Below are 27,528 nucleotides of genomic sequence, written 5' to 3'. Positions count from 1 at the left end.
CAAAACCTGGGGTTTCAGATTCTACACTGGAGTCATGGCTCCAGCCTCCTATGATTCTCTGAGACCCGCTCTTATCATCAGGTTGGAGGTCAGGTCGGAGTCAGACACTGTGCTTTTGTGCCTTGGGACCCCCTGCACACATCTGGACTCCAGCTGGCTGTTTCCACGACCACCTCCTCCCAAGACCCAGCGCTGCATGAGGAGAGGGGCTGTGTCCTTCACCTCTGTATCCCTAATGCTGAGTCTGTACCTGACTCATAGTGCTCTAGGTTGTTCATTTTATGAAGAACACATGAATGAATGAATGAATGAATGAATGAATTCCAGTTGCATAAGTAGGATCAGCTGAGTGAATGCTTGGTAAAGAATTTTGAGCACTCTGCCCCTTAGCTGTCCAATAGAAATATAGCAGGAGCCACAGAAGTAATTTTAAATTGTCTTGGAGCCAAATAAATAAAAAGAAAAAAATTAATTTTAATAATATATTTCCCTTAGTTCACTATATCCCAAATATTATGATTTCAATATGTCATCACCATCAGTGCTATTAATGAGATAGTGTACATTTTGCCTACCAAACTTTGAACTCTAAGCTGTGCATTATACTTAGAGAGCATCTCGGTGTGGACGGGCCATGGTCCACTTGCTCTGTGTGGTCAGTGGCTGTGTGGGTCAGGGCAGCTTTAGAACAGTGGCTTAGAAAGCCCTTTGCCTGACATCCCACAGCAGAAATACACATGATGGGACAGGCCATGCACATAAAGCTGAAACAGAAGTTTCTGGAAACAGTGCTGACCTCTACGACATGCAAAATGCCATGCTATGTCGTACTGTATTCTACTGGGCTCTTAAAAATGTGACTGGGACCCGAAGAGTTGACTGTGGGTCTAGAGTCTGTGACACCACTCCAGGGGGTTAGGCTTATCCCAGTGCTCTGCTTCGGCCCTGGCCTGTAGTACCCCCCTCCCATCCCGGGGCCAAGGCTTGATATTTGGGGGAAGAATAGGGCCAAGGTGCAGGTGGGGAAGGCATCGTGAAGAGGAATAATGCAGGGGTCAGTCCAGAACCAGGAGCAGGCGAATGCTGGGAGTCAGGATGCCCACAGGCACTACAAGCCTCGGTAGACCCAGGCCAGCAGCCTTCAGGGACGCCTTCCACCCTGCAGAACTGGGAGTTGCAGGAAAACAGTGAGAAACACTGGTGTTCCCATCTCTGTGCCGTGAGTGTGTCTACCTCAGGAACGTGGGGCTCGCCCTCCGGATCCCCATCCCCATGTGTCTGAGAACCCTGTGGGCATTTATACAAGTGAGGCTGGAAGGAGACAACCAGTTGTTAGTTGGAGTCTAGAGCACATTAGGCTCTTGTACAAACCTTTCCTCCCCGGGCCAGTCCCGTAGGCCAGTGATTCATAAGCGTTCACTGAGGACTGTTTGGGCTGGGCCCTGAAATGGAGAATTCATTTATTCCACAAACATTTACAGTAATGGTTTCTGGTTCCCTGGGGCTCGGGTCAAAGGGGGGAAACTAGAAATAGCCTCCCTCAAAGAGAACCTGCATTCAGAGGGCCCACGGGATATGAGATGGGATCCGGATACTCTACCGCTTCCTGAGCCGCTGGTAACTGACCATCCTTGGTGTCTGTCATTCCTTCTCAACCCCACCCTGCCAGAGAGATGTCATTATGGCCTTTGACAGATGAGGGAGGTAGGGCTCTGAAAGCGCCTGTCGCTCCCTAAGGAGATGCAGGCTCCCTCCTCTAGTCTCTCCTCGCCTCCCAGGGAGAGGTGTGGACAGAAGAAGCTGCAGGTGGGAGTGAGCTGGTGTCTGGCAGAGTGGGGTCCAAGGAAGGCTTTGAGATCCTTGGAGGCGGACCTCTAGCTAGGTCAGCAAAAAGAGGTGTTGGAGGGGCCAAGAGAGCATCCCCAGATGAAGAACACAGGCACTCCCAAACGCTCCGCGCTTTTGCACGGCAACCTTCTGCTTTCGTCCAGCACACGGGGCTTTTCTCATCAGGAGAGAATCCCATTGTGGAGCCAGACTGCCTGGTTTGCCTCCTGGTCCCTCCATCAGGCTCGCTACTTCATCGTCAGCCTCCCGTTTCCTCATTGTACTGACTGGCAATGACTTGATGAGTTCATGTACGCGATGTGTGTAGTACAGGAACCAGCACGTACGTAGTAAGTGCTCAAGAAATACACGCCATCCTTCTGACAGTCGTCAAGCAAGCCCTACATCGGACACTCAGGTCCAAGGGTGCTGCCGTCTCTGTGTCCACCTGATTCCTGGAGCTGGGACTCCTGCTTGCCTTGAGGACCCTGTTCGGGGTCTGTACTGTTACAGCCTCTGTGCTCTGAGACCTCGGATGCTTCCAGCTATAGTCACTGTGTTTTAATCGATTGAATTGGAAGCCTTATTGTTTGTGAATTGAATTTGTGAATTTGTGAATTTCCAAGGGAAGGGAAACTTGGCTCTCTCTTGCTAACATAGGTTGCTCCTGGATGTTAATTTTGGCCTTGGTGAGCCTAGATACCGAGTGTCTCTGGAAACCTCTGCAACGGAGATCACAGAAGGAACACAGACATGACGTCTGCCCTTATGGGGCCTCCAGCCCAGTAGGGAAGCAGACACGGAACAGAGGGGCTTAGCTCAGACAGGAGTCAGAAAGGCTTCTCGAAGAAAGTGGTCAAAGCCGAGCCCTGAAGGCTGAGAGTTAGCTGGTGAGGGGGAGAAGAAGATGGGCTGGACAGAGGATACATGCAGAGGAAAAGCTAAGCTCAGTTAAGCAGCCAGAGGAGGTGGTGGGACAGCGGAGATGGGAGGAGCAGGCTGAGTCAGAAGGCTAAGTGAGAGGCCACATTGTGCCGAACGGGCCCCCTGGAGACTGTGGATTTTACCCTTCAATGCAGTGAGAAGCCATTCCAGAGACTTTAGATGGGGAGTGACTTGATTCAACAGGCATTAACAGCTCTCTTGGGCTACCCTGCAGCAAATACTTTGGAATGAACAGGCAGGACAGAGCCTAGAGGCTGTTGCATTTGTCCAAATGGGAGAAGACAGGGTGTGATGAGCGTTGTGACGACAGAAACGCAGAGCACCCAAATTTAGGGGAGGACACAGGTGTGGTGACAGATTCCTTGTCAACCACAGAGGGAGAGGGGATACGGAGATGAGCTCTGGGCTCTGCTGAGAACATCGAGCCGGACTTCCCAGGATGGAGAGGGCTGGCACAGAAGCAGGTGGGAGATGGTCCTTCTGCTGGCCGGGGAAATAGAGGGGACAAAACAGACAACATTTCTAAGAAGTTCACTCTGATGGGGATGAAAGTGACAGGCCGGGGGGCGCGGTGCTTAGGGGAGGGCAGCTGTCAGATGAGGGGTGAGTCTCTGAGTGTTGAGGGGCAGGACCTGAGCGAGAGGAGGATGGTGGGTGAGGGTCAGGAGAGAGAGGTGATCTCAGGCAGGGCGGGGACCAAAGAGGGAGTCAGTGCAGCCCAGAGCTCCCAGAGATAACTGGGCTTCCATCCACGTTGATGGGCTAGACAGAGGGGAGGTAACCCTGTGAGCTGAGCTAAGTCGAGGTTGGTCAGGTTAGGAATTCTCTCTCCCCAGCAGTGGGGGGCTCCCCGTGGTTATGTGGGTGCATAAGAGAGCAGCTTCCCTGCATGTTCACCATTGGTCACTTGTCAGATGATTTGCTGTCTCTGCCCCAGCAGCTCCCCTGTCCACACTGCCAGTGCCCGGGGGGCACACTCAGGTGCGTGCAGCAGGGAACACTGGCAGGAGACAGGCAGGGGAGAGGTGGGAGGCCAGGTGTCTCTTCTCCTTGCAGGGTCCCTGCAAGCCGCTGTGTCCCTCTTGGACCAGTAATGGCTCTTAACAGGTGGCCTTTCCATACAACTTCTTTGCTCTCCGGGTCGGATATGTATCTTCCCCCTCACTCCTGCAGGTCTAGGAGCTGTTTCTGTGTCCCATTGTTATTAGCATCTGAGTGTTGGACTACCCGTTGTGATTTTGTGATTTCCCTACACTCTGTCCATACCTTTATTATCTTCTTTTTTTTTTTTTAAGATTTATTTATTTAGTTTAGAGAGCACGAGAGTATGCGTGCACATGAGTGGGGTAGGGACAAAGAGAGAGAGAGGGAGAGAATCCTCAAGCAGGCTCCCTGCTGAGCATGGCTCCTGGTGCAGGGCTCGATTCCAGGACTCTGAGATCTTGAGCTGAAATCAAGAGTCAGACATACTTAAAAAAAAAAAAAAAGAAAGAAAGAAAGAAAAAGTCAGACACAACTGAATGAGCCACCCAGGCACCCCTTACCTTTATTTTCAAAATCCCTTTTTCTAACTCTGTTCAAATTATCCAATTTGATCGTGCTGTCACTTTCCTGCAGGGACTCTAATTCTGTAGGGCTAGTCACCCCTTCAGGTTCAAAACACACAGGGTATTAAAGTTGAAGAGGGACCTTAGGTGTCTTCTCATCCAACGCTTTATCCCAGAAGAAAACCAATATTCAGAGAGGCTGAGTGCATTGGCCAGGGTCGTGCAGGAAGTTAGTGGCACATTTGATTTGCTTTCAGGGGAGAAGTGAATCCCAAGACAAGAAGCAATTCTCTCCATGGAGAGGAGCCCTGGAGCCTGAGCTGATTATGGGACGCAGCTGGAAGAGTTTGAGGATGGGACAAACACGTCCTTCCTGTCTAGGACTTTCTTGCACATTCCAGAAACTTTCCTCTGGAAGCTGTCAGTAGCATATGCTTGTTTTCCTCCCGCAGGAATAGGACCCATCCACCTCAACGAAATCGAGTGCACCGGGAATGAGAAGTCCATCATAGACTGCAAATTCAATGCCGAGTCTCAGGGCTGCAACCACGAGGAAGATGCCGGCGTGAGATGTAACATCCCTGCCATGGGCTTCCAGAAGAAGGTGAGGGGCTGTGCTCTGTTTTGGTCACTGAGCCCTAGAAAGTCTGAGCCAGGTGGCCTCACACTCAAGGGTTCTCACAGGTGGAATTTGAGTCCTCTGAGGATGAGCTCAGAAAGGGTCAGGCTCTGCTGCTGTCACTATTAACGACTTTGTCGCCTTGCACTCCATAAGTGTGCCGAGGGAGAAAATGTATGGATAAGCACGCTGTTCCTCAGGGGCAGATATCAGGCCCCTGCTGCATGCCACCCCCCTGCATGGGGACTGAACATGTGGCGTGATCGCTAGTCCTTTCTGTAAGGGTCTCAAGGTCCGTAGCACCTGTGACACCCTTGGCATGATCCCTGTGCAAGGACCCAGGGCAACCACATTGACAGCAGATCTATAAGTTACACAATGGTAAGCACGGTATAGACATTATTTGGGGACAGAAAAGTGTAGTTTGATAACCAGAGGGAAAGAAGGGAAACCTTAACAACATTATACCAAAGACACACCTTTCCTCTCCTGAGGTAAGTCTCTAATATCCTACATCAGCGTGTCTCCAGGCTTGGGTGGTTTTTCCCACAGGGCTAGCCAACAAGATGAATTCCTCTTGGTCTCCCCCATCTTCAGGAAAGGTCTAGTACATTCTATTCATTGCTCTTCACTGTCCCACGTATTTGGTTGAGTCCCAGGCGTCACCTGCTACCCGATTGGCCCGTTGGAAGAGTTTCTTAAGTGCTTATTTTAAAAACGAGCAAATGCAGACACATCAGGGCGCAAGATGGCCCCCCTGTTGGGTTCTTGCTTCAACCGTGATTCTTGACCTTGGCACCGGCATGCCAAACCAGTCAGCCACGACATGCGTTTGGATCCAAACTGGGACCCCCACAGCCCCCAGCCAAGCTGTGCGTTTGCCTGTGGGTGAGTGGGAGCATGGGCCACAAGTCCATGGCTACGGGAGACGCTTGCCATCTCCAGTCGTCTGGCAACCGTGCAAGATAGCTGAACGGAGATGTGGAAGGTGACGTGCCCCGGTCCTGGTATGCAGCGGCAGCCTGACCTTTAGGCTGATTGGAGGTGGGTGGGTGGAGTGGGGTTTTCAACCCAAATGAAAGACCTAGGCCAAAGAAAGTGATGTTTTGCAGATGCACTTTGTGGTTGGGATGGCTGAACCAGGCTGTGCGCTCGGTGATGCCAGCAGGGACACTGTGCTCCCAGCACCAACGGCCTCACCCTTGCATGGGCCCTCCAGGGTCCAGCAGGTGCTCCCTGAGCTCAAGCAGGAGGCCTGGGAGATTTTACCCCAGCCTCCCATCCTCCGAGGGAAGGAAATGAGCAAGGTCCCCTGTGAAAGAAAGTCTCACAGGCCATACGGGTTGCCTCAGCCCTGCAGCAGGCCAGCCCGTCACGTGGTGTGGCTCGGGGCTGCCAAGGGCACCGGCAGGTATGCCAGACAGAACCGCCAAGACTCTCAGCTGTTATCACGGGTTGGTTTGCTGGGGCCGCCATAACAAAACACCACGGACTGAGAGGCTTCGACGCTAAAAATGTTGGTCCTCACAACTGGAGGGGCTAGAAATCCAAGATCAAAGTGCTGGCTGGGCTGGTTTCTGCCGAGGCCTCTCTCCCTGGCTTGCGGATGGCCGCCTCCTCCTGTGTCCTCATGCGGTCTCAGTGTATGCATCCCCCGTGTCTCTTCCTCGTCTTATAAGTGTGCCCACCGTATTGCACTAGGGCCCATCCTTATGACCTCATTTAATATAATTACCTCTTGAAACACCCTTTCTCCCAATACAGCCATATTAACGGGTTGGGCTGCGGCACAGGAATTCTATGGGCACACCAGTCAGTTTGCCGTCACTCACTGGCTGATTCCTTCCATAATTTCTTTGAGGCTTGAGTTTACTCCTCTGGAAAGAAGGACGTTGAGAGAGATGATTTCCCTGGCTTCTCTGCCACCCCCGTTTGGTAGGAAATTGACTTTTCTCTTGAATGGCTACTAGAGACCGCACACTTGGAAGCCGGCAGCTTTGGTCATCCGGCCCCAGCAAAGCCTCATTCCTCTTGCTGCTGGGAGGGGGTAGCCAAGCCCAGGAGGCTCTAGGAAGGGCAGGTGGGCTTCCCGGGCGACCACCCCTGCTGACCACCGGTTCACCTCTGAGCTGTGGGCCTCCCCTGGCCTGGCCTGGTTAGCAAGGCCAAGCCTGTGTGAGGAATGTTGAGTTGGCAAGTGCCTGTACTTCCTTTCAGGCTGACATCCGGGTCGTGTTCCCTTGCCTCCTACCCCCTCACGTCCCAAAATAGGTGTGGGACTGGTTAACCACAACCTTATCAAAACACGAGGCAGCCTTGCTGGACGCCACTGGCGGGAAGGGTTTTGCTTTCCCTGTTGGTGTTCAGGAGAACGTAGCTGCCCGTGCTCCACGCCCTTCTTTCAGACCCCAGACTACTGCCATCGAGAACCAAAGGAATAAGGAAGTGCCAGGGTTATTTTCAGAAACTCTAAGGACGCTGGACCCTCCCTGGCATCCTCGCTGGCTGACCCGAGGCCTCTCGGTGTCCCTCCCATGCTGGTGAGGGCAGAACACCTCTAGCTGGCACATCTGGCTGTTTCCAGAATGCTGGGGCCTCAGAGTGGGGCCCGGGGCATGGAGAACGGTGTCCTGGGCTATGTTAGAGCTTCATGGCTGGCCTCTTGCTCCCTCTGGTCTTCTCTAGAAAATAAGAAAAGGCCCACAGTGCATCTTGAAACTCCCAGAGCTGTGGAACCCTGGTCCCTGTCACTGACTGTTACAATAGTCCATGAGGCAAGGCACTGTCCACAAGGAACTCTAAAACAGTAACAAACCCGATTAAAAGTCATTCTGCTCGGGCACCTGGGTGGCTCAGTGGGTTAAGCCGCTGCCTTCGGCTCAGGTCATGATCTCAGGGTCCTGGGATCGAGTCCCGCGTCAGGCTCTCTGCTCAGTGGGGAGCCTGCTTCCTTCTCTCTTTCTCTGCCTGCCTCTCAGTGTACTTGTAATTTCTCTCTGTCAAATAAATAAATAAAATCTTTAAAAAAAAAAAAAGTCATTCTGCTCTTAGCCTCACTGCCCACTGGCATTAGCCTCAGTGCTCACCTGGCCTACCGGATGGTTCATTCCCATAGCCTCCACCTCCCCAGGATGCACGGGCTTGGTGGGGGCAAGGGGAGGGGGATGGCCCGTGGTGACCTAGAGATGCCCCTGATAGGTTTAAACACACACCCTGCCCAAGGTGCTGCCTTTTCCTTGGCATGTTGAAGCCCGGTAGCCTGCCTTCTGCTGTTCTGGGATTTTCTCAGTGGCTCTGCTCTTCTTATTTGTCTGTGTTTTTACATAGACCCAAAGATATGTTAGTCGTGGGTAAAGTATGATCCAGATCTAAGACCGTGTCCAGTGCCTACCTTCACCCCGGCTCTTAGCCCAGAAACGCTCAGAAGACAAATGTTGGCCTCCCAAAGGCCAGCCTTCTTCTTGCCTAGAACCCCTTCTAGTTCTTCTGAAGAGAGTTTTGGTTTCTGAAGGGACTCCACCCTAATAAAGATCATTACTAGGATGCTGACTAATATTTCTTGAGCACTTAACGATGTGAGGATTTTCCATGAATTATCTCATTTAAATCTTCCTCTCCACAAGCCTGGGAGGTAGACCCGGCATCATGGCTGCCCTTGGCTTGTCTTTTTGCCAGCTGACCTCATTGACCTTTGAAACTCCTAAATCCATAATAAGATTTGAGATGTATGTCCCAGGAGTTATGCTGTTTCTAAGAATTGGCAAGGCAACAGCCCAGTATGTGAGGGTTCCTGGAGGCGTCATGCCTTGTCCCAAAGGAATGAATTGCTAGGCGTATAAAGGAAGCAGTGTAAGGTGTTTGGATGAAGGCGAGCATTTTTAGAGCCCTTCCCCAATCTCTAGATCTCTCTGCTTGAGCTCGCCTAAGCTGGTCCATGCTTTCAGTCCATAAGACTGATCATTCATTCGTTCTTTCCAAATGTATTGTTGGAGAGCCTGATATTTGTGAGGTACCGTCTTAATTCTCGATCACACAGGAAACCGCACAAACACAGCTCTGCTCTTAGGAGCTTACACTCGCGCAGGGGAGACAGATGTTAAACAAATGGCGAGTTAGCTTAATTATAACTGCTCAGAGGGAGACGTGTAGGGAGCGATGGAGTGTGTCCATGGCCAAGGACCCCAATGAGAGGGAAGTGGCTCAGGGTGCGGAATCAGAAGGGTGAACAAAAATCAGCTGGGCAGAAGGGCACCTATACGTAGTGGGCTTACACGGGGCTTACTGTGTGACTTGGGCAAGAGAGGTAGCCGTGAAAACCGGAGGAAGGCCTGCGTGCCTGGAGGTCACAGAACAGGATGGAAGCGTGAGTGGCGGAGCAAGGGGAAGCCGCTGCCATGCTCCGAGCCAGGAAGCGATACGAGCAGGGGCCTTTCAGAGCTTACGCTGGCTTCTGACCAGACAAGCAGGTGATGAAGTCCAGAGCGGAGGCCGGGAGAGAAGGAAGGGGTCTGGCTCGGGCAGGGGATGATGGCCCTGAGACAGGAGGGTCCACGCAGAGGGAAGGGAAGCGAGGAACTGGAAAGAGACTTTGGAGATAAAATCCACCGAGGAAGATTCTGACTGGTTGTTGCGGGGGAGAGAGAGAGGACGGTGTGGAGGGCGGCTCGGGATGGCTGGCTTGTATAACAGAGTCAACTGAGATCAGCAAAGGACAGCTCGCAGGCCAGACCGATCCCTCTGCCTGTTTTTGTCATTATACTTTTACTGGGAACACAGCCACGCTTGGCCATTGACCCATTAGCCCGGGCCGCTCTTAAGCTGTGCAGCAGAGCTGAGTACTTGTGACACGGAGCACACGACCCATGAACCCTAAAACATCTCCCAGCCCTTTGCAGAAAGTGTGCTGCCCCTGGAGTACACGGGAGTGCCTTTTGCTGCAATAGGGGAACAAGGAGATAGAACACAGGTTTAGATGGAGATGGAGAAGATGCACGTTCAGATTTGGGGTCTCCCTGAAACTGACACGTGGACTATGACAGTATTTGAACTGTCAAATAGGCGGCTGGTTACGGGGTCTCAGAAGGGAGTTCTGGTGGAGAGGACAGTGGGGACGGGGGCAGATGAGATTGGGAGCTGGAACCAGCCAAGCAGAGGGTGTGCTGATGACCAAAGGGCCCAAGAAGAAGTCTCAGGGAGTTCTAACATTTTTAATAATTTTAAGTTCTAACATTTAAGTTCTAACATTGGTGCATCCTCCTGGGTGTCTGTTTCTAAGGGCAGCCCTCCCCAGGCGTCTCAGGGATGGCAGCAGGGAGCAGGGGCTGGTGCAGCAGTGGGGGTCAGTGCCCAGGCCTCTAAGGCCTTGGGCTGCCTGCAGGTCGGGACCTAATACACCAGCCTGCACTGGGCACCATGCAGACTCGCAGCAGGCTCTCAGTGATGCTGCTGACGCTGACTGTGTCCCAGGCAGGAATCCCCGGTTTGGGGGAAGTTGAGACTGATGGCAATACGGTGGGGCAGCTTCCCTCCATTCCTATCTGGTGACTTTGCCTTTCTTTCTGTTCACAGCTGCGCCTGAATGGGGGCCGGAACCCCTACGAGGGCCGTGTGGAGGTGCTAGTGGAGAGGAACGGGTCCCTTGTATGGGGGACGGTGTGTGGCGAGAACTGGGGCATTGTGGAGGCCATGGTGGTCTGCCGGCAGCTGGGCCTGGGGTTTGCCAGCAACGCCTTCCAGGTGAGAAGCCCCCACCTCGGCCCCTTCCATCCAGTGTGACCCTGACCCTCGCAGTCAGAACTGCTTTCCAGGTACCTTCCCCAGCTGCCCGGTAGGTGGACAGCAAAGTGCCCTGAGCTGCGGGGAGAGGGACCAGGAACCTCATCCTGGCCTCGGCTCTGGGTCATGTTCCGCTCTGGACTTCTTTTCTCTGCTACAGAATATGGGGCTGGACTCTGGTTTCCAGGGTCTACTCTGCTTAGAGCACTGAGATTCACCCTGGGCTGTGGGCTGATTCTGGGGTGTTCTGATGTGCCTATGCAGAGGGAAGCAACTCAGTCCTATGGGGTAGTGAAAACCACCCAGCCCAAAGCCCTGGCACCCCAGAGGTCTTAGCTCTCACTCCCTTGGAAGCCCCTCTGTCCAGACCGTGTTTCCCATCCGGCGTCTGTACTCAGGCCTTCTCCCCTTGATTGGCTAGTAAACATCTAAGCCTTTCCCACCATCCAGCCAGCCCCTTCCTGAAAGAGAGGGACTCCGCTGAAGGCAGCTAAGCCTCTGCCCCTATTGAAAGGCAGCAGAGGAGAGGCAAGAAGCACTTTGGCCTCAAAAATCATTGACTTCTTCAAGCTGTATTGTGAGGACACATTGTGAGAAGGAGGCTGTTGGGGGAGGAGAAGCCAGAGATGGAAGACTTGAGGTCTGTTCCCATCTCTACCCCCACCAGCCTTCTGTGTAATAGTCTGGGCCAGTGCAGCTGCCCACCCAGACATCCCTTCTCCTCCCTGTAACATGAAAGGAACCCCTCAGGTCCTCAGTGTCCTGGCTCTAGACACTTTCTCAGTGTTGAGAAAAGGAAAATGTCTGGAGGCCCCACGTTGCTTTGCTAACCCTGCCCCTAGCTCTTGTGCAGGAGGGCGGGGTGGGGGATGGGGGTCCTGCCTCCGGAACAGGATTTCTTAGGGAGGGACTCGGGTCCGCTCCGAAGCCTTGCAGAGCCTGACTGCCTGCCACGGGCTGCTGGGTCCAGGGTAGGAGTTGAGTCCTGAGCTGTCCTGTGGTTCCTCATTCTACCATTCAGAAGGGCCCAGCCTCTGAGAGCCCTGCCCATTCCCTCCGGGGTCCTGGATTCCCACAGTGTCTACACTAATGCTGCTTTGACAAGCCAGGGCCCTCCCTGGGGCTCCAAAGCAAGAGGAGAAAACAGTGCATTTTCACAGAGCACCCATCCCATTATTTTCATTCCCGGTCAGCTCATTCTTAACACACCTGGGCCTCAGCAGGGTCATGACGTGGGCCCGGATCTCTGCCACCGATTACGCACCCCGTCCCTTCTTGAGGTCCCAGTCCTCTCTCCAGAGGACGACCGTAAGGAGAACCAGTAGGATGTACGCATGATGAGCTATCACGTGTGAACAGGTTTCTTCTCTCCTGCCCGTTCTGATTGATCGGCAGTGTCTCCAGGAGCACTGTGCCAAGGACTCCGAGATCATGTGCAGGTTTAGAGGAGACAGGACCCTGACAGGCAAGTCCTGTCTGCCCCTGGGCTCAGGGCTGGGGAGCAAGCAGCCTGAGTTACCGGCACCTGCCGTTCCTGACACACAACACTGGACAGCCGTTTGACCAAAACCTTAGCCACACTTTCCCCACGGGGAACAGAGGCAGAGCCAGAGGACGGGGCTCTCCCCAACTCCACCACCAGAAAACTGCATGACTCGGGGCCGTGGCTGTGTGTGCCGCCGCTGTCCCCATTAGAAAAAGTGGGCTTACATTTAGCTTCAGCCTTGGGATTTTCCTGAGGCTGAAAGTTGACCGAATACGAGAAAGTGACAGCTCATGGTGACACGCTTCCCATGTCTTTTGATTCCTCCAGGAGACCTGGTATTGGCACGGAAATATCTACGCCAACAAGGTGGTCATGAGCGGGGTGAAGTGCTCGGGAACCGAGCTGTCCCTGGCACACTGCCGCCAGGACGAGGATGTGGCCTGCCCCCAGGGCGCGGTGCAGTATGGGGCCGGAGTCGCCTGCTCAGAAAGTGAGAGTCCTTGGGGGTCACATGCTCAGACACCCCAACACTTGCCTGCTGACAGTGGAAAGAGAAGCAGGAGGGAGGCACTGGGAAGTCTGGGAGCCTTGGGTTCAAATGGCGGGGCCACCGGAGACCAGGGGACCTTCCATGAGTTCTGTCCCTGAGAACTCCCAGCTCTTACCAGTTAACAAGGAAGACAGCACCTTCCTCAGGGCCGCTTCTGAGGCCAGGGAAGCAGATGGAGCACATACCCGGGGCTCCGTGTGTGTTGGCTTCCTTCTCCTCGACCTGCTCCAAAAAGCATTGCTTGTTTTCACACCTTGGAGACAACTTAGCTTCCTGGTGAGTCCCTGGGAATCCTAGAGAGACTGAAAACAGAAGGGGAACCCCTACGGGGACTCAGAATGGCCCAGCTCATGAAGGCTCCCTTCTCTGCAGAGAGAGAGAGAGGACTAGCCCTGCAGCCTTGTGGGCACGCTGCTTTCGGGGGCCTTGCGACAGTGCTGCCCTCTCGCCCTCGCCTTCCAAAACCACACAAGAGGTCCCGGATCTGGCCAGAGAACCTGAGAGCAGACCCCACCTGCCCTTTATTAGCTAATCTTGGCAGAGTTAACCACTCTGATCTCTAGTTACGGTTTTTCCTAGACGATGGGAATTAAATATGACAGGAAACACGCATGCGTGCCCAGAAGACAGTAGTGTGCCATCTCTTACCGTCATGGAAAGCCAGGGGGGCCAGACCTGAGCTAGTGAGCTTCCTGCACCACTGACCCCTTCAGACTCACCCAGCATTTTCTAAGCCTTCCTCGTTAAGTCAGGACTGCCCTCCTCCCACCCCCCAGGCGTGAGCTTCTCCGGGCAAACCACCCTGTCCGAGGAAGAGCTCGTCATTCTTAACCGCCTCCCCGGAGGAACATCCAAACAGAGAGAAGCAGTCAAGGGCCTTTTCTTGACTTCTTAATTTATTTATATTTGTAATATACCATCATTTCCAAGAGGAAAATAACATAAACCTAAATAAAATTCAAGGTAGCCTAGGAGAAAATCAGATGTGAAAAGTAGGGATTGGCAAAAAAGTACTGGCTCAAAATGGAACTGAGAGAGAGATTAAAAAAAAATACGTGCTATAAAGTCCTATTCGTGTACTGTCGGGAGGTCATAAAATTCACCAGGAGCTTCCTAACAGCCAAAGGAAGGAGGGAAACCTGGTCATTAATGTCATCCATAGTGTCCATGAAGTAGAAATATACCCGTGAGATGAGAGATGCCCACTGTTCTAGATTCTGAGATGGAAAGGAATTTCTCATGCAGACAGACAGTTATGAGATCAACAGTGCCCTTGACTTCCTCATGGCAGGTGAAAAATGAGTTTTATGGGGCTCTGAGAACTCAAGTTAGGCCAAAGGCATCACTCAGAGTGACTCCTGGGGTAGACGGGGGAACGGTGGCCATTTGGGCCAGGAACACAGCTCTTAGTGGATCTGGCTTAATGCATGTTACAGTATTGGCATATGAGGAATATTCTGCATAATTACTATTTCTCATCTGACCAGTTCCACCCTGTATCTGCAAGTCTTCCTTTTCTCTCCCTCTTCCCACTGACCCACACCCCCACCCCGCCATATACACTCCGTCTTCTCTGTTACCTCTCGTGTCTTCTCTACTCCCTCTAGTCTCGGCCCGTGTCCAGGCACCATTCCTCCAGCCTGTATCAGTGCAGAGGCTCCTCGGCGGCACCCCCACAGTGACGGGTGCCCCTCCGATGGTTCCCCCACCCCAGGGCCGGAATCCATGCTGGTCTCCCACGCATGCTTCTGTCCTGTTCAAGCCCCTCCAGGCTTCCCCACAGCACTTAGGTGAATTTGGGAATTTGCACAAGGCACGTGTTGTCCAGCCTCATTTGGAGCCACCTCCCACCTCCCACCCCTCCTTGGTGGCCCAGCCACAGAGGTGCCCCTTTATGCTTCAGGGACCTGACTCGTGCTACTTAGCATTGTAGGGCTACTCCTTGTAGTAGCCCTTGTAGCAGGGCTACTCCCTGCTCACCCTCCAGGGAGCAACTAAACCCTAATTGCCTCCAAAGAAATCCTTCCCAACCTCCTCGCCACCACTGGGTCCCCTGGTTATAATTTCCAACGCCCTCCATATGTCTCCTTCTGGCTCTGGTCACAACTGTAATTAAGCAGCTAATATGGGCTTCTGTCTGTCTCTCCTGTGACAACGTAAGTTCAGCCTTGTGCAGCACTCTCCAGAGAGCCTAGCACAGGGTTCACTGGAATGCTTGGTTGAAAGACAGAGAGAAAGAGCAAGGGAGACCCGTTTGCTCAGCTCAGATGGAAGCAGAAGTGCTGTCCACGGAGTACCGACTGTGGTACAGACAGTGCATAAGACTCATTACAGCCTCCAATAAAAATGTGACCAGGACACTCGGCACCAGCCATGCTGCCTCCTGGTGTGTGTCCTCCAAGAAGAAGTATTTCTCAACAAAGGAGAACCCTCCACTTGCTGTCTTCCACTCCTTACCCCCATCTCATCTGTGTGGCCCCCTCCAGAACCTTCAGCTCCACATCCATCCCCTGCAGGTGGATTTGCTCTCGAGAGGCTGCCGGCCCCAGGGGGTCCCAGTGTGTCTCCATGCGCAGCCTGGGGGTCATGGGGAGCGCTCCAGGCTCTGGTGAACTTGAGAGAAACAAAGCTCAGACGCACACCTGCTCCAGTTACAAGCAACTTGTCAGAAAATGAAGGATGGATCCCGTTACAAGTAATTCACAGGCAATACTTTCGTGAATTCAGATGTACTAGAAATAGTCAGTAGAATCTGACTTTTAATGGGAAACCTACAGTTAACCCTTTTGTAAAAAAGATAAACCTTCTAATAGGCTTGTTTAGGAAATATAGAGTGTGGCCATCGGTAATTTTTTTAAAAACACCTGTAGTGTACAGTGTGCTCACTGATTCAATCAAGCTTTGTTTTAAAAAATGCACCTGAGGACACCTGGGTGGCGCAGTCAACCCGTTAAGTGTCAGACTCAGTTGGCTCAGGTCATGATCTCAGGGCTAAGGGATCGAGCCCTGAGGTGTGAGGAGCCTCGCTCAGCCGGGTATTTGCTTCTCTCTCTGCCTCTCCCCCTTTGCCCCTCCCTGAGCTTGCACTTTCTCTCTCTAAAATAAATACATAAATCTTTTTTTTAAAAAATGCACCTGGTGGAAACTCTCATGCAGAGCAACGGTATGCGTGGAAACTGGAAGAATCCGTTATTGAGCAACATGCATCAGAGCCTTGAAAACACGCAGCCCTTCTGTCCAACAATGTCCCTTCTAAAAACACCCTCTAAAGAAATAAGTTATATACACAGACTTACTCCTGGATGTTTATCACAGCTTTATCTTTAACGGTGAGAAAAGGCAAGCACCCGGTGTATCGAGAAATAGGAGGTAGGGCTATGAATTCAATACTATGCAGCCATAAAATGCATGTGTAATGGGTATTTATTAACAAGGAAATAAGTCAAGATCTGTTTTAAGGGAGATGGTATTAGCAGACTGTAAATCTACATACACTATCACACGTGTTGTAAACTGTGCTTCTCTCCCAGAAGGATCAGACCGAGGTGTTCACGGGGCTCTCTCTCCAGGAAGCATAGTATCATTGTTATTGTTTGTATTTTATGATGGAAAATCTCCAGCCACCCAAAACGAGAGATAACAATATAATGGACGCTCGTGTCTTGCCCATCATGTTGCACTGGTCACTGCAGAGATGTCCGAGAGGAATCTCCGAGGAGGGGAAGAGGAATTTGGGGTAACATTCCTCAAGGAGGGGACCTGGAGAGACCGTGAGCCCGTCCCAGATGGTGATGCTAGGCAGGGATGGGGTTGGTCCCAGCTCAGGAGTCCAAAGCAGAAGACTTGGAGGGGTGAGGGGGGTCGCTCATCTTGCTTGAACACCGTGTCTGTGCTCCCCAGCTGCCCCCGACCTGGTCCTCAATGCGGAGATCGTCCAGCAGAGCACCTACCTAGAGGACCGCCCCATGTTCATGCTCCAGTGTGCCATGGAGGAGAACTGCCTCTCAGCCTCGGCCGCCCAAACCAACCCCACCACAGGCTACCGCCGCCTTCTGCGCTTCTCTTCCCAGATCCACAACAACGGGCAGTCTGACTTCCGACCCAAGAATGGCCGCCATGCGTGGATCTGGCATGATTGCCACAGGTGAGCCCTCCTGCATCACTAGCAGCGTAACACGGTGCAGGGCCCGCATAGGAATCAGAATCGCAGGGTCCTTCTAGAGCGAGCCGAGAGGCCACACATCCAGGAGGTCTGCCCACATTAGAGGGGGTCCAGGTCGCCACAGTGGCCTTCCACATTTACTGAGCCATTCTCCACCGCCAGCTGCCCCGGCCCCCCTCACCTTCCCCTAGCCTGGTCTCTTTCTTGCCTCCAGTACCTAATGTTAGGGAACAAACATCTTGTTTGTTTAATCTCCACTGACACTTCGGTTGATGGTTTTCACGTCCAGTTCACGCTCTGCATGGTGCTTAGGGGTTCCGCAATTTTTGGATTTTTATAAATATATGTGAGGGGTGCCTGGGTGGCTCAGTCAGTTAAGCATCTGCCTTCAGCTCAGATCATGATCTTGGAGTCCTGGGATCGGGCCCCATGTCAGGTCCCTGCTCAGCGAGGAGTCTGTTCTCCCTCTGCCTGCCGCTCCCCGTGTTTGTGCTGTCTCTCTGTCAAATAAATAAATAAAATATTTTTTTAAATATACTCAAAAAAATATATACATATATATTTGAAATATCTCCAGGAAGGTAGTGGGTGTGGAGGCAAGGCTTCTGGGCCCAGCAGTCATAAGACCCAGTCTCTCAACCCAGCCTTGCTTCCAACCAGCTGCGTGATGTCAGACCATCTGGGCCACATCAGCTGGGACCTCCAGTGTCCCTGCCAGCCCTCAGCCTGTGGACTTGGCCCCAGTGCTATGAATCCTGGAGCCAACAGAAACCACCCATTCATCTCCTTGCTTTTTCTTTCTCTTTGCCTTTGATGCTCATTCTAATCCAGAGCCCACTGCCCTAGCTTGTTCAGATTTTCCTGCAGGGACCTGACTTGGGCAGGGAGAGGGAACAGAAGAGAACACAATTTTGAAGACGAAGGGAGGGAGCCCTGCCGTGCAATAGGGCAGCAAGCCCCCGAGGGGTCCCCAGTGAGCACCCCCTCTCCCTGGATGCCCTCCATCTCTGCGGCAGAGCTCCCTCCTTCTCACAGGGAGGCCCGCGGGCGGGCAGAGTCACTCGGTGGCAGACCTTCGCCCCAGAATCTGCATTTTGTCAGGATCACCAGGCAATGGTGTGTATGTCATGTCTTAAGTCTGAGGAGCCCCAGCCCAGCCAGGACTAGGCGTCCTTCCAACTGGAAAACATAGCGACCCCCATGAGGGGCATTAGAACTGACTTTTATTGACCCCCTTCTCAGTGCCAGGCACATTTTCAGGGGTAAGGGAGTGGAGGCTCTGTGTTTATAGGGCTGGTCCAGGAAGTCCAACGGGAAGTTGCCGGGCGCAGATCCCCGGCTTGCGTCTGTCTGACTCCAGCTCTTTCCGTTACCTCTGCTGCATGTTCATCAGAAACCTGTCCTCGCCTGCTTCTCCATGTCCCAATGGATGCTCCTGTCACAGTCAAACCGGATTAGGGATTGACTGTTCAATCTGGTTCAAAAGAAAAAGCCTAGGGATAGAACTTAAGAACTTGTTGATTTTCCTTCATAATTATTAGCCGTATGTTTTGAATGTCCTAATTAGCCAGGGAATTTTCGGTCTCCATACAGAAGTATGTCAGCCTTCAGCAGGGTGGACGTCAGAGAGTAAAACTGAAGTCGTGAGCAGATTGGTGCCTGATGGCCTCTAGAAAGCATATGGGTGGGAGCCCTGGGCCGGCAGGGGCTGACGCTGCCCACTGTAAGTTGGACATGATTGCATCTCTGTCCCACACGTGGCGGTCCGCCCACACATTACATGGGGGGAGTCTCCGTGGGACATCTGCTAGCTCTCCAAGCAGTGGTTTGTCCTCTAAGAATACACATGGTGACACTACGGACGTGTTCCTTCTGATCTGGAGCTCCAGCGTCCTGGTCTCTACCCCACCCCACCCCATGCTTTTCCTGTCATCCTGTTTCATTTCTGTCTTACAGATGTTCTAATCAGTGGTTTGGGAGGGATGGGTGGAAAAAAACATGCTGGCCAAGCATATGTCCCTTCAAGCCACCCCCTCCTCATCGGTAACTGAGATCTCAGGGAGCATAAGAGTGTTGCCCTCCCCCAGCACCCAGCCTCCAAAGCTCCAGGGGACATGTCCAGGCTCTGTAGGAGGACCTTTCAATAGGACTTCTGGCCCCAAACCTCGGTTGGGTCCCTTTGGGAGTATGATGAAAGCAGGCCCTCTTCACCCAAAAACAAAACATTATTTCTAGTAGATTTAACATCCTCTTTCAGCAGATTTACTGACTGTGGAGCCAAAGTTGAGAACCCTGGCTCAAATCAGTGTGCATGGGGAAAATTATCACTCCCAATGTGATTAATGCTACAGTGAGGAACAGAACTTCTTTGAAAGCTTTCAAATGAAACCTAAAGACTGACCCCCTTAGCACCTTCCTTGCCCACTAGAGGTAGAAGAAAATGCCCTGAGATGTCCTCTCTTATATGCACCGTGCCATGGGTCAATGACCCTGCCTGTGCCCCAGGGAGCGGGGCCACACCTACTTCACTGGCATATCGTGTCCCAGGTCCGGCAGGGTCCAGGCAGAGCTGGACATAGAGCCACTCTGCCCCTGCTTTGGCCCGGAGATGAGTCCTCATTCTACAGGCAGCCCCACGAGAGGCAAGCAGGGCGGTGGAGGCACAGCCCAGGGCCCAGCCCAGTGACCCGGGAACAGCCCTGCTCCAAAGAGGGGACTTTCCCAGGCCCCATCTTGGATCAAAGCCCCACAAATGCGATGTGGCCTCTGGGAGCCAATGTTAGGCCCTTGTCCCATCTGTAGGGCTTTGTTCTGGCCAGAGGGCTCCCAGCACATGGGGAGGGTGGGTGGAGTGAGCAGAAGGCCCTCACCCTTCATGACAGCACCTCGTGAGCCTGGAACACCCGCCACCATCCTCCCCTCCTCATATACTCTGCAGTGGGGACAGGATCACTGTCGCAGCTGCAGCTGAGCCCCAGCTAGGACTGTCCATTCTGGAGGCACCAGGGGACATGTGGCAAGGGTTGGACAGGGTGAAGGGCGACAGCATTTCTGCAGTGCACACCGACTTTCTGATTCAGAGTTTTATGTGGGTCCCCAGGGACCTAGGAAAACAGAGCTGCCATCTTCCTCTGGATGGGCGTGGCCCATCTTCCACATCTCCATCATCTCCTTCTTCCACTGACATCATGTCTTAGCATACTGAGCTCCGGAGGCTTAAGGTAGAAGGCCATCCTTCCTTTTCTCTGGGTCACAACGACTTCCGCCAAATGTCAGGTTATTCTCTCTCTCCTGAGGTTCTGGAATTTCTTTCCAAGTTGTCATTTCCCTAGCCCACCCCCCCACCACCACATGGATCTCCAGTCCCCTCTTAAACTTTCAAGGGTCAGGACACCTCAGTGTGGAAAGTGGAGATATACCCATAACCAATACATGCCCTCCTGCCCTCCAGGAGGCTCCATCTGCATTTCCTGGGTGGGGGGGGGCAGGGGGTGCCCAGGTCTCTACAGCCAGCCGGCAGGGAGGGAGACGAGGCCGCAGGGAGTGATGTCCACACCTGCCCCAGAGGTGAAACACAGGAGCCCCAGGACTACAGCTAGCTGGAATCAAGAGGCTCCAAACCAGCTGTTTCCATCCTCGTGTTGGCAGAGGAAAAACTGAAGAGCTAGGGAAGACTCTTAAATCAAGTTTGCAGGAAGCAGGAGGAGCGGGAGAAGGTCAGCCTTACAAGAGTCCATCTGTGGACTGCGTCTGAATTTTGTTTAGACAACGGAACATAAACCCATTTCTCTTCAGTCTTTCCAGCCGGTAAACATGGTAACATAAACCCCTCTCTGAAAGATGCAGACATGTTTTAGGCAGTGAGTCAGACCTCATGTCTCATCCTGCTCCTTCGAGAAGCCAAAATAGACTCGTTCGGAGTCATGGCTTCGACTTGCCACAAAATGTGTCCTTGTGAGTGTTCTCAGGGGGCCCCTGGCTCAGCATCGCTTTACTCAGAAACGAGCAACCTGAGAAGAGCCCAAGTTAGGAACTCCTGGCATTATTTTTAGCACAAGCAAACATAGGAGAAAGGGGGAAAGAACCTCTAATTTCCTCTCTGAAAACCTATCGTTTTAATTCCCCTCTTGCCGCTGTCCTGACTGCCGCTGCTCCCATGGAGGGAGCCTGAGGCCAGCCCCGTGGGCCTTGGCGGGGTGAGGAAGGCTGGGAAGGGTAGCAGGAAGGGTAGTGACGGCAGTGGTCACACGAACACTACTCGTGGTACTTCTGTGAGCGGGAGTGACGACGAGAGAGTTGACAGGTGCTGAGAACCCCTCTGTTACAAGCCCCCTGGGAGGTCTTTCTGTGGTTTCTCTGATTCAGTCCTTCTGGGACCCCTAAGAATGGGTCCTGTGATCATCCCCTTACCTGAGGAAGAAGCTTGGGTAGTTTTGCTGCCCGTGCCTTGGGTGCCTTGTATCTCTGTTTCCGCATTTGCCCGTGTCCCTGTGATGCCAGAGACAAGCGTGTTCGCATAGTTGCACATGCCTGTGAGACACACGTGGTGCAGCTCGGGCTGGGCCTCAGGGAGGCCCTTGGCCACACGCGGCAGCCACCTTCCCCTTATTTTTTCTGCACCAAAGGCACTACTTTCCAAGAATCTGCATCTGTTCTCAATTCCTCCGGAGCCAAGAGATGGGACACTGTTATGTAAACAACTCGCAGGAACAAGAGACACGGGGACACACGAGCTCTCCCTCCTCTGCTCTCATCCTGAGCCCATGGGGATGTGCCTGCCACGCTCTGCTCCTTCCCAAGGGCCTGTGAGCCCCCCTCGGCCCCTTTTTACATGTCCCAGGCGAGGGGCACAGACTCCTGCCGCCCACTTCGAGCTGGTGCGGTGACCTGGGGGCCCTTCTGCCTTGAGTCCGGATACCCCCCGACTCGCCAATGTCTGCTCTTCCTGCCTTTCCCCTCCCGCACATGCCCTCCCCCTTCTGTCCTTTCCCTCCCCGCCGTATCCCCACTTCAGAAAGTTTCCCGGAGATCTCAGAAAGTCACTTTTATCGGTCTGCAGTAAGTGTGCAATACAGAAACGGGCTGGGACAGAGAGTCGTGCCCAGGAGGGTTATAAACAGCACTGAGTAAAGAGCTCTTCACGTATGGAGCGGACAGCATGACAGGTCCCCTGCCTCCCCCGGCACCTTGCTAATCCCCACGAGGCCGCCTGCGTCCAGGCAGTGTTGTTCCTGTTCAGCTGGTGAGAGAGCCGAGGCCCGGATGGGCAAGCCTCCCCTCGTGGGGGAGCACCACGGATACCAGCTTCTGCTTCTGTCCTCCCTTTCCTCAGGCCCTGTCACCTACTCCTCTTCCACAGGCCACCATGCAGGACCCCACTGCTTGCAGGTGGCAGCTCCAGCCACTGACCTGTAACCCGCCCCCCTGCCTTTCTCACTCACTCTCTCTCTGCAGGCACTACCACAGCATGGAAGTGTTCACCCACTATGACCTCTTGAACCTCAACGGTACCAAAGTGGCAGAGGGCCACAAAGCCAGCTTCTGCTTGGAGGACACAGAATGTGAAGGAGGTATCTTTGTGTGGTGGCTCCAGAGGGACTCCAGTGCTCCCACCTGTCCTGGAGCCCAGGCCTGACACCACACTCTGTCACCCTGGCCACTGCTGACTCTCCCCATGACCCCTTCTCCCCTCAGGCCTTCCCGTGGCTATAGCTCGGGGCTGGAGCTTGTAGTCAGGGCCCAGCTGTGAAGATGCTGGATCCCCCCAGAGTTCTGCCAGTGGGCACTGGTGGGTCCACATGGTCCCCTGGTGAGGCCCAAACCTGGCACATAGTTCCCCTCCACCTCTGGCTCCCTGGGTCCCAGTGCCAAACCCCCACCCCACAGGCTCATGGCCTCCCAAGTCCAAACCCAAAAGACCCGTTCTGAGGTTCCCAGGTCTCTTGACTCCCCCGGAGGCGGCACTCAGCTCCCACCTCTGATCACGGGTAGGCACATCTGCCACCTGACCTGACTGGAACTCAGGGGAGACGCAGTGCTGTTTCTGCATATGCCCAGGGCTTCAAGCAGTGCCAGGACAGGTTAGCCTCTTGGCAAATGCATGTTCATTACTCAGCCGTGGACTTGCCATGCCATGAAATCACCCAAACGAATGAGTTTTGAGCATGTCCTATGTGCCACACAACCAGCCGACCCAGTGAAGGGTCAGATGCACAGACCAGACCTGAGCCCACATCCAAGTGCCGACTCTCCAGAGGGCGGCAAGATGACCCCCACATTAAGCTAAATAACCACCACCAGAGCTTTCCCAGATCAGCACTCACTTCATTCCCAAGCTAATGCGAATGCCAGAGGGGCCAGGGAGGGCTTTGTGGAAGAGGGGCCCTTGGCTGGCCCTAAAAGGACAAGACAGGATGTGGGTAGAGAATCAGGCAAGGGGTCCAGGGAGGGGAGACCAGCTGGGAGATCTACACAGTTGGGATAGGATGCCAAGCCCTGAGGAAGCAAAGGTTTGAGGGCTTGGGGTAAGGAAGAGATTTGTCAAGCGTGGGCTCTGGGAACAGTACCCAGCCAGCAGGGCTTCTTGGGGCGCACTGGGGGAAGGGGAGCACAGAGGGCGAGCACTAGAGGCAATAGGGCCCAGGTGCAAGGGACCGGGCTTCTCTCTGCCCCTACCTACAGACATCCAGAAGAATTATGAGTGTGCCAACTTCGGTGAGCAGGGCATCACCATGGGCTGCTGGGACGTGTATCGCCATGACATCGACTGCCAGTGGGTCGACATCACCGATGTCCCCCCAGGAGACTACCTATTCCAGGTAGGAGGGGGTCCAGCCCCAGCGGATGGGAGGAGGGCCCTTTCTCCCGGTGATGGGAAGGCGTCCCCCTTCCTGCTGGTGTCCGAACAGGAAATGAGGGCAGCGAGGCCAGTCTGAAGGGCAGGAGTCCTATGCCCAGGGGTCAGCACATCAGGGCCAACCAGGTGACCTAAGCATCGGAGGCATGCACACCTCCTGGGACACCCGCACTCAGCTGGCACCTGAAACTTGCAAATCAAAATACACGGGCAGCCAGATCTGGTCCTCCGGCCGAGGAGCCGTTCCACAAACTCTAAGGTGCCCACACCTGCGATGTCCTTTGACACAGGCTCTGTCCTCCACGCATCCTCTCCCAGGGCCCTCACCCTGCCTCGTCTGTGCTGTCAGAGCTGAAAGTAATCTCATGAAGAGCAGTTCACTCGCCAGTGTTTGTGACCTGGGTCTCCCAGAATAGCTGGCCTCGGGCAAGGGTCTGCAGGGGGGGACGGTTCTCCTGCCTCCCTGCAGACACAGCGGCCTGCTCCAGCCTGCTCCAGCCAGGGCCCTGGCCGGCGTGGGAGTGGGGCTGCCCCCACCAACCTCCCCCTCTCTGGGGCACAGTTGTGCTCCGGCCCACGGGGGCTCTGTGGCGTCCTGTCACATTCCTGTACAGCCATCCGGCTTGCTTTGGGGCTGGCCCCACCGAGTGGCAAAGTAGGTGACCAGAAATGTGTCATCCTGCCTTGAAAACTTGCCCAATGGGGCACTCTGCCAGCCCAGAGCCTGGCCCAGGGTCCCCACCCTGCAGACGGCCCTGGGAAGAAGCAACACCTGCAGAGAAGTGACCACAGAGCGGCTTTGAGAGTCTTCCTGGGCAGTTTGAGAGGCTAGAAATCAGACAGCCAAACACTTTTCCACCCACAAACCCCAAACTGCAGACTTGGGAGAGGCCCAGCCAAAGCGCTCTTTATTCTAAAAACTGACTATCCATGTCTCTGTGCACGTACACGGTGCATGGGGGCTTCCGTGTGGGGTCTGCTATCGCTCTGCTGGGGGAACGGGTGACATCACATGTCCTGACCAATGCCATCTATTTAATAACGATGGCTCGTTGGAAGCCTGATGCCAGGCCTGGCCTGGCTGGGCCTGAGCCCTGTGAATGCATGGAGCCCTCCAAGGAAGGGCTCCACTAGCACGCCCATTTCACAGCCCGGCAAACCCAGATCATGTCTGCGTTCCTGACGCCTGAACTTTACAATTAGCTAATTAACTCAACAGGAGCATGTTAGTGCCTCTGTTTCAAGGAAAAGAATTTTTTCCCTTAGGACAGACACGGAGCTTCCCCTGGCCTGGGATTCACTGACCCTCTCCATTACCTCCTGGCCCTGTGTGCAGACAGCGGTAATGCTGCCAAGGCCGGGAGAGAGCCAGCCAGGGTAGACTGGGGGGTGGCCTTCCAGGCAGATGGGCCTGCGGGCGAGGACTCAGAGGCAGGGGCTTGTGTGAAGAAGGCACACCTCCAGGAGCACACAGCCTGGTCCTCATCTGCACCCCATCTCAGCGTGTCCTGCCTCCAGCTTCCTCCTCGGTCCTATCAGCAGCCTCTTCTTTGGCTACCCTGGGCCCCAATTCCTGCCTCTACTATCCTCAAGCCTCCCAGGGCCCCCAGGACAGGGTAACCCCTTTATGAAGGCCTCTCTGTGGGAGGGTATGTGTGTGAATTGCACAGAGGCAGGCAGCCAGGGGCGCATACCCTCACTCCTCTGGACCTCACCCCCTCATCCCCCGGGCCCATCCTGCCCCCAGCACCGGCCATGCTCCTTCCCATGAGGTCGCCCCGGCTCTGGATGCAGGGCTGGTGTGGGTGGGCTCCAGGCCTGTGGTGGGCACTGGGGCATGACCAAGGCGGGTCTCAGCAGCTTACTCCAGTCTGCCCCGCTCCCAGGTCGTCATCAACCCCAACTATGAGGTCGCCGAGTCTGACTACAGCAACAACATCATGAAGTGCAGGACCCGCTACGACGGCCACCGCATCTGGATGTATAACTGCCACATAGGTAAGGGCCCCGGGCGCTCGCCCCTCACCCCAGGGGACCCAGGGTCCCCCCTTCAGCCTAGCCTCTGGGAGATGGAGGCAAGAACTGCCCTGCTTTGTCGAGGAATCCGAGCGGCTTCCCAATCTGGGTAACGAGCGTGGGGAACGGAGCCAGCCTCCTACTTCCACGCACAGGAAGGAAGCTGTAGACACATGAGGCCTGGACAGAGCCTGGGTTTTCGCAGCCAGCTCCAGCCAAGGAGGAGGGCAGCACCGAACCGGGCTGGAGCGGAGGCCATCTCCTCATTCCTCATGTGACCTCAAACATGTGGGCGTCAGCATTTTGTGGGTTCTGTGTATCGTCTTCCTCTGCTGAGAGCTAGAAGCTTAGTGAACCACTGTGGCTTCGGGTCGCCAATAAAGTAACTTTTCCATGCACTCCACACTCTGGTGAATAAAAGGGGAAGCAGAGCTTCCTCTCCTGCAGGCGGAGTGATGGCGAAAACTAAACTCGCTAGGGTTGGCCGTGCCTTTGCTCAGCTTTGACAGAGCATCTGACCTGTGCCTGGCCCTGGGGACGACCCACACCTGGTGGCCACCCTGGGGCTGTTACACAGAGGTGGCCCCAGCGCTGCCACCTGGTGGAGGGCAGTGGCTCCAGGCCCCTGAGGCCGACAGCTGTGGTGTGGGAGGAGGCTGAGCGTCTGGTTTGCCAAACTCTGTCTCCCCAATGCCCATCCTTCAGGTGGCTCCTTCAGTGAAGAGACGGAAAAAAAGTTTGAACACTTCAGTGGACTCATAAATAACCAGCTCTCCACACGGTAAAGCGCCGGGGCACCTCCTATCTACAGGCCGCCACGCATCTTCCCAAGAACTGCAGTCTGATGGCCACGCTCCCCCCGCGTCGTGCAGCCCAGCCCCTGCCCTGTCCCGACCCCCTGCGGCCACATCCAAGGCTCGGGGGGCGGGGAGACGGGGTGTGCTTGGCACCCGCTGGGGGCTGCTTACTGACTTCTGGAGCCTGGGATGACCTCTGGGGTGGGTTGTGGGCACCAAGAGCCAGCTCGGGTGGGACCCCGGGAGCACAGGTTAGCAGCAGCTTGTCCCACCCCAAGTATGACGCCACCCCACTCAACTCATGACAGACAATTTCGCCACGCTGCTGGGTGTGAGCGGTCAACCACAGGCGGTCAGGCTGAATTCCATTTTTCCCCTCTCTTGGGTCATTTCCGGCCAACCTCAGTACCTAGACCTCTCTTCCCATTAAACAGGCTGCCTCTACTCTATGATATTCACATATACAAATAATGCTGCCATGTGTTTTCTAACGAGCTCAGAGTTGGTGCTTCTCCCCCCTCCGCTCCTAAATCCCCTTACGAGATACCATTATTATACTTTCACAGACTTTGAAACACAAACTAATTTCGCAGCATATACTATTGGGCATCTGGGCCTCTGAAAGTATAGCTCAAAAGGAAAACCAGCCCACCTGTGTAAGTGATTCGTCTTTCTGTTGTTCCAATTCTGTGGGTAACTGATTTAACGGTGCTATAACCAGGGTCCTGGGTGGTAAGGACACCCACCGAGCGCCAGGTGTCATCACAGACACTTACACATACTTGAAACTTTGAATAAAAGGTTTATGATATGTATTTGTGTCTCATTTGGGCCCCTGCCCACCCCCCGCCCCGAGCAGCAGAGCTCCCACACAGACAGCAGGGCGGGAGCCTTGCATGTGCTCTCAGGTTCACGTAGAGATGGGTCCCTAGGGCTGCCTTCAGCAAC

General features: G+C 54.1%; 1 protein-coding gene across 3 annotated transcripts in view; it reads left to right on the top strand.

The window, feature by feature from the left end:
* Window positions 1-27,391, top strand: part of LOXL2 (lysyl oxidase like 2) — an 87,472-nt gene extending 60,081 nt beyond the window's left edge. For all 3 annotated transcript variants that reach the window (XM_004763266.3, XM_004763265.3, XM_004763267.3), the window contains exons 7-14: window positions 4,772-4,923; window positions 10,507-10,674; window positions 12,527-12,689; window positions 16,650-16,893; window positions 22,366-22,481; window positions 23,593-23,729; window positions 25,654-25,765; window positions 26,489-27,391. In XM_004763266.3, coding sequence (XP_004763323.1) covers window positions 4,772-4,923; window positions 10,507-10,674; window positions 12,527-12,689; window positions 16,650-16,893; window positions 22,366-22,481; window positions 23,593-23,729; window positions 25,654-25,765; window positions 26,489-26,568 — 1,172 coding nt within the window. In that variant the 3' untranslated portion in view covers window positions 26,569-27,391. The remainder of the gene's footprint in view (window positions 1-4,771; window positions 4,924-10,506; window positions 10,675-12,526; window positions 12,690-16,649; window positions 16,894-22,365; window positions 22,482-23,592; window positions 23,730-25,653; window positions 25,766-26,488) is intronic.
* The last annotated feature ends 137 nt before the right edge of the window (window positions 27,392-27,528 follow it).

The sequence above is a fragment of the Mustela putorius genome, unplaced genomic scaffold (assembly GCF_011764305.1).
Source record: "Mustela putorius furo isolate JIRA1106 unplaced genomic scaffold, ASM1176430v1.1 tig00003937_pilon_pilon_pilon, whole genome shotgun sequence".
Classification (NCBI taxonomy): Eukaryota; Metazoa; Chordata; class Mammalia; order Carnivora; family Mustelidae; genus Mustela; species Mustela putorius.
This window is presented reverse-complemented; position numbering and strand designations above follow the sequence as displayed.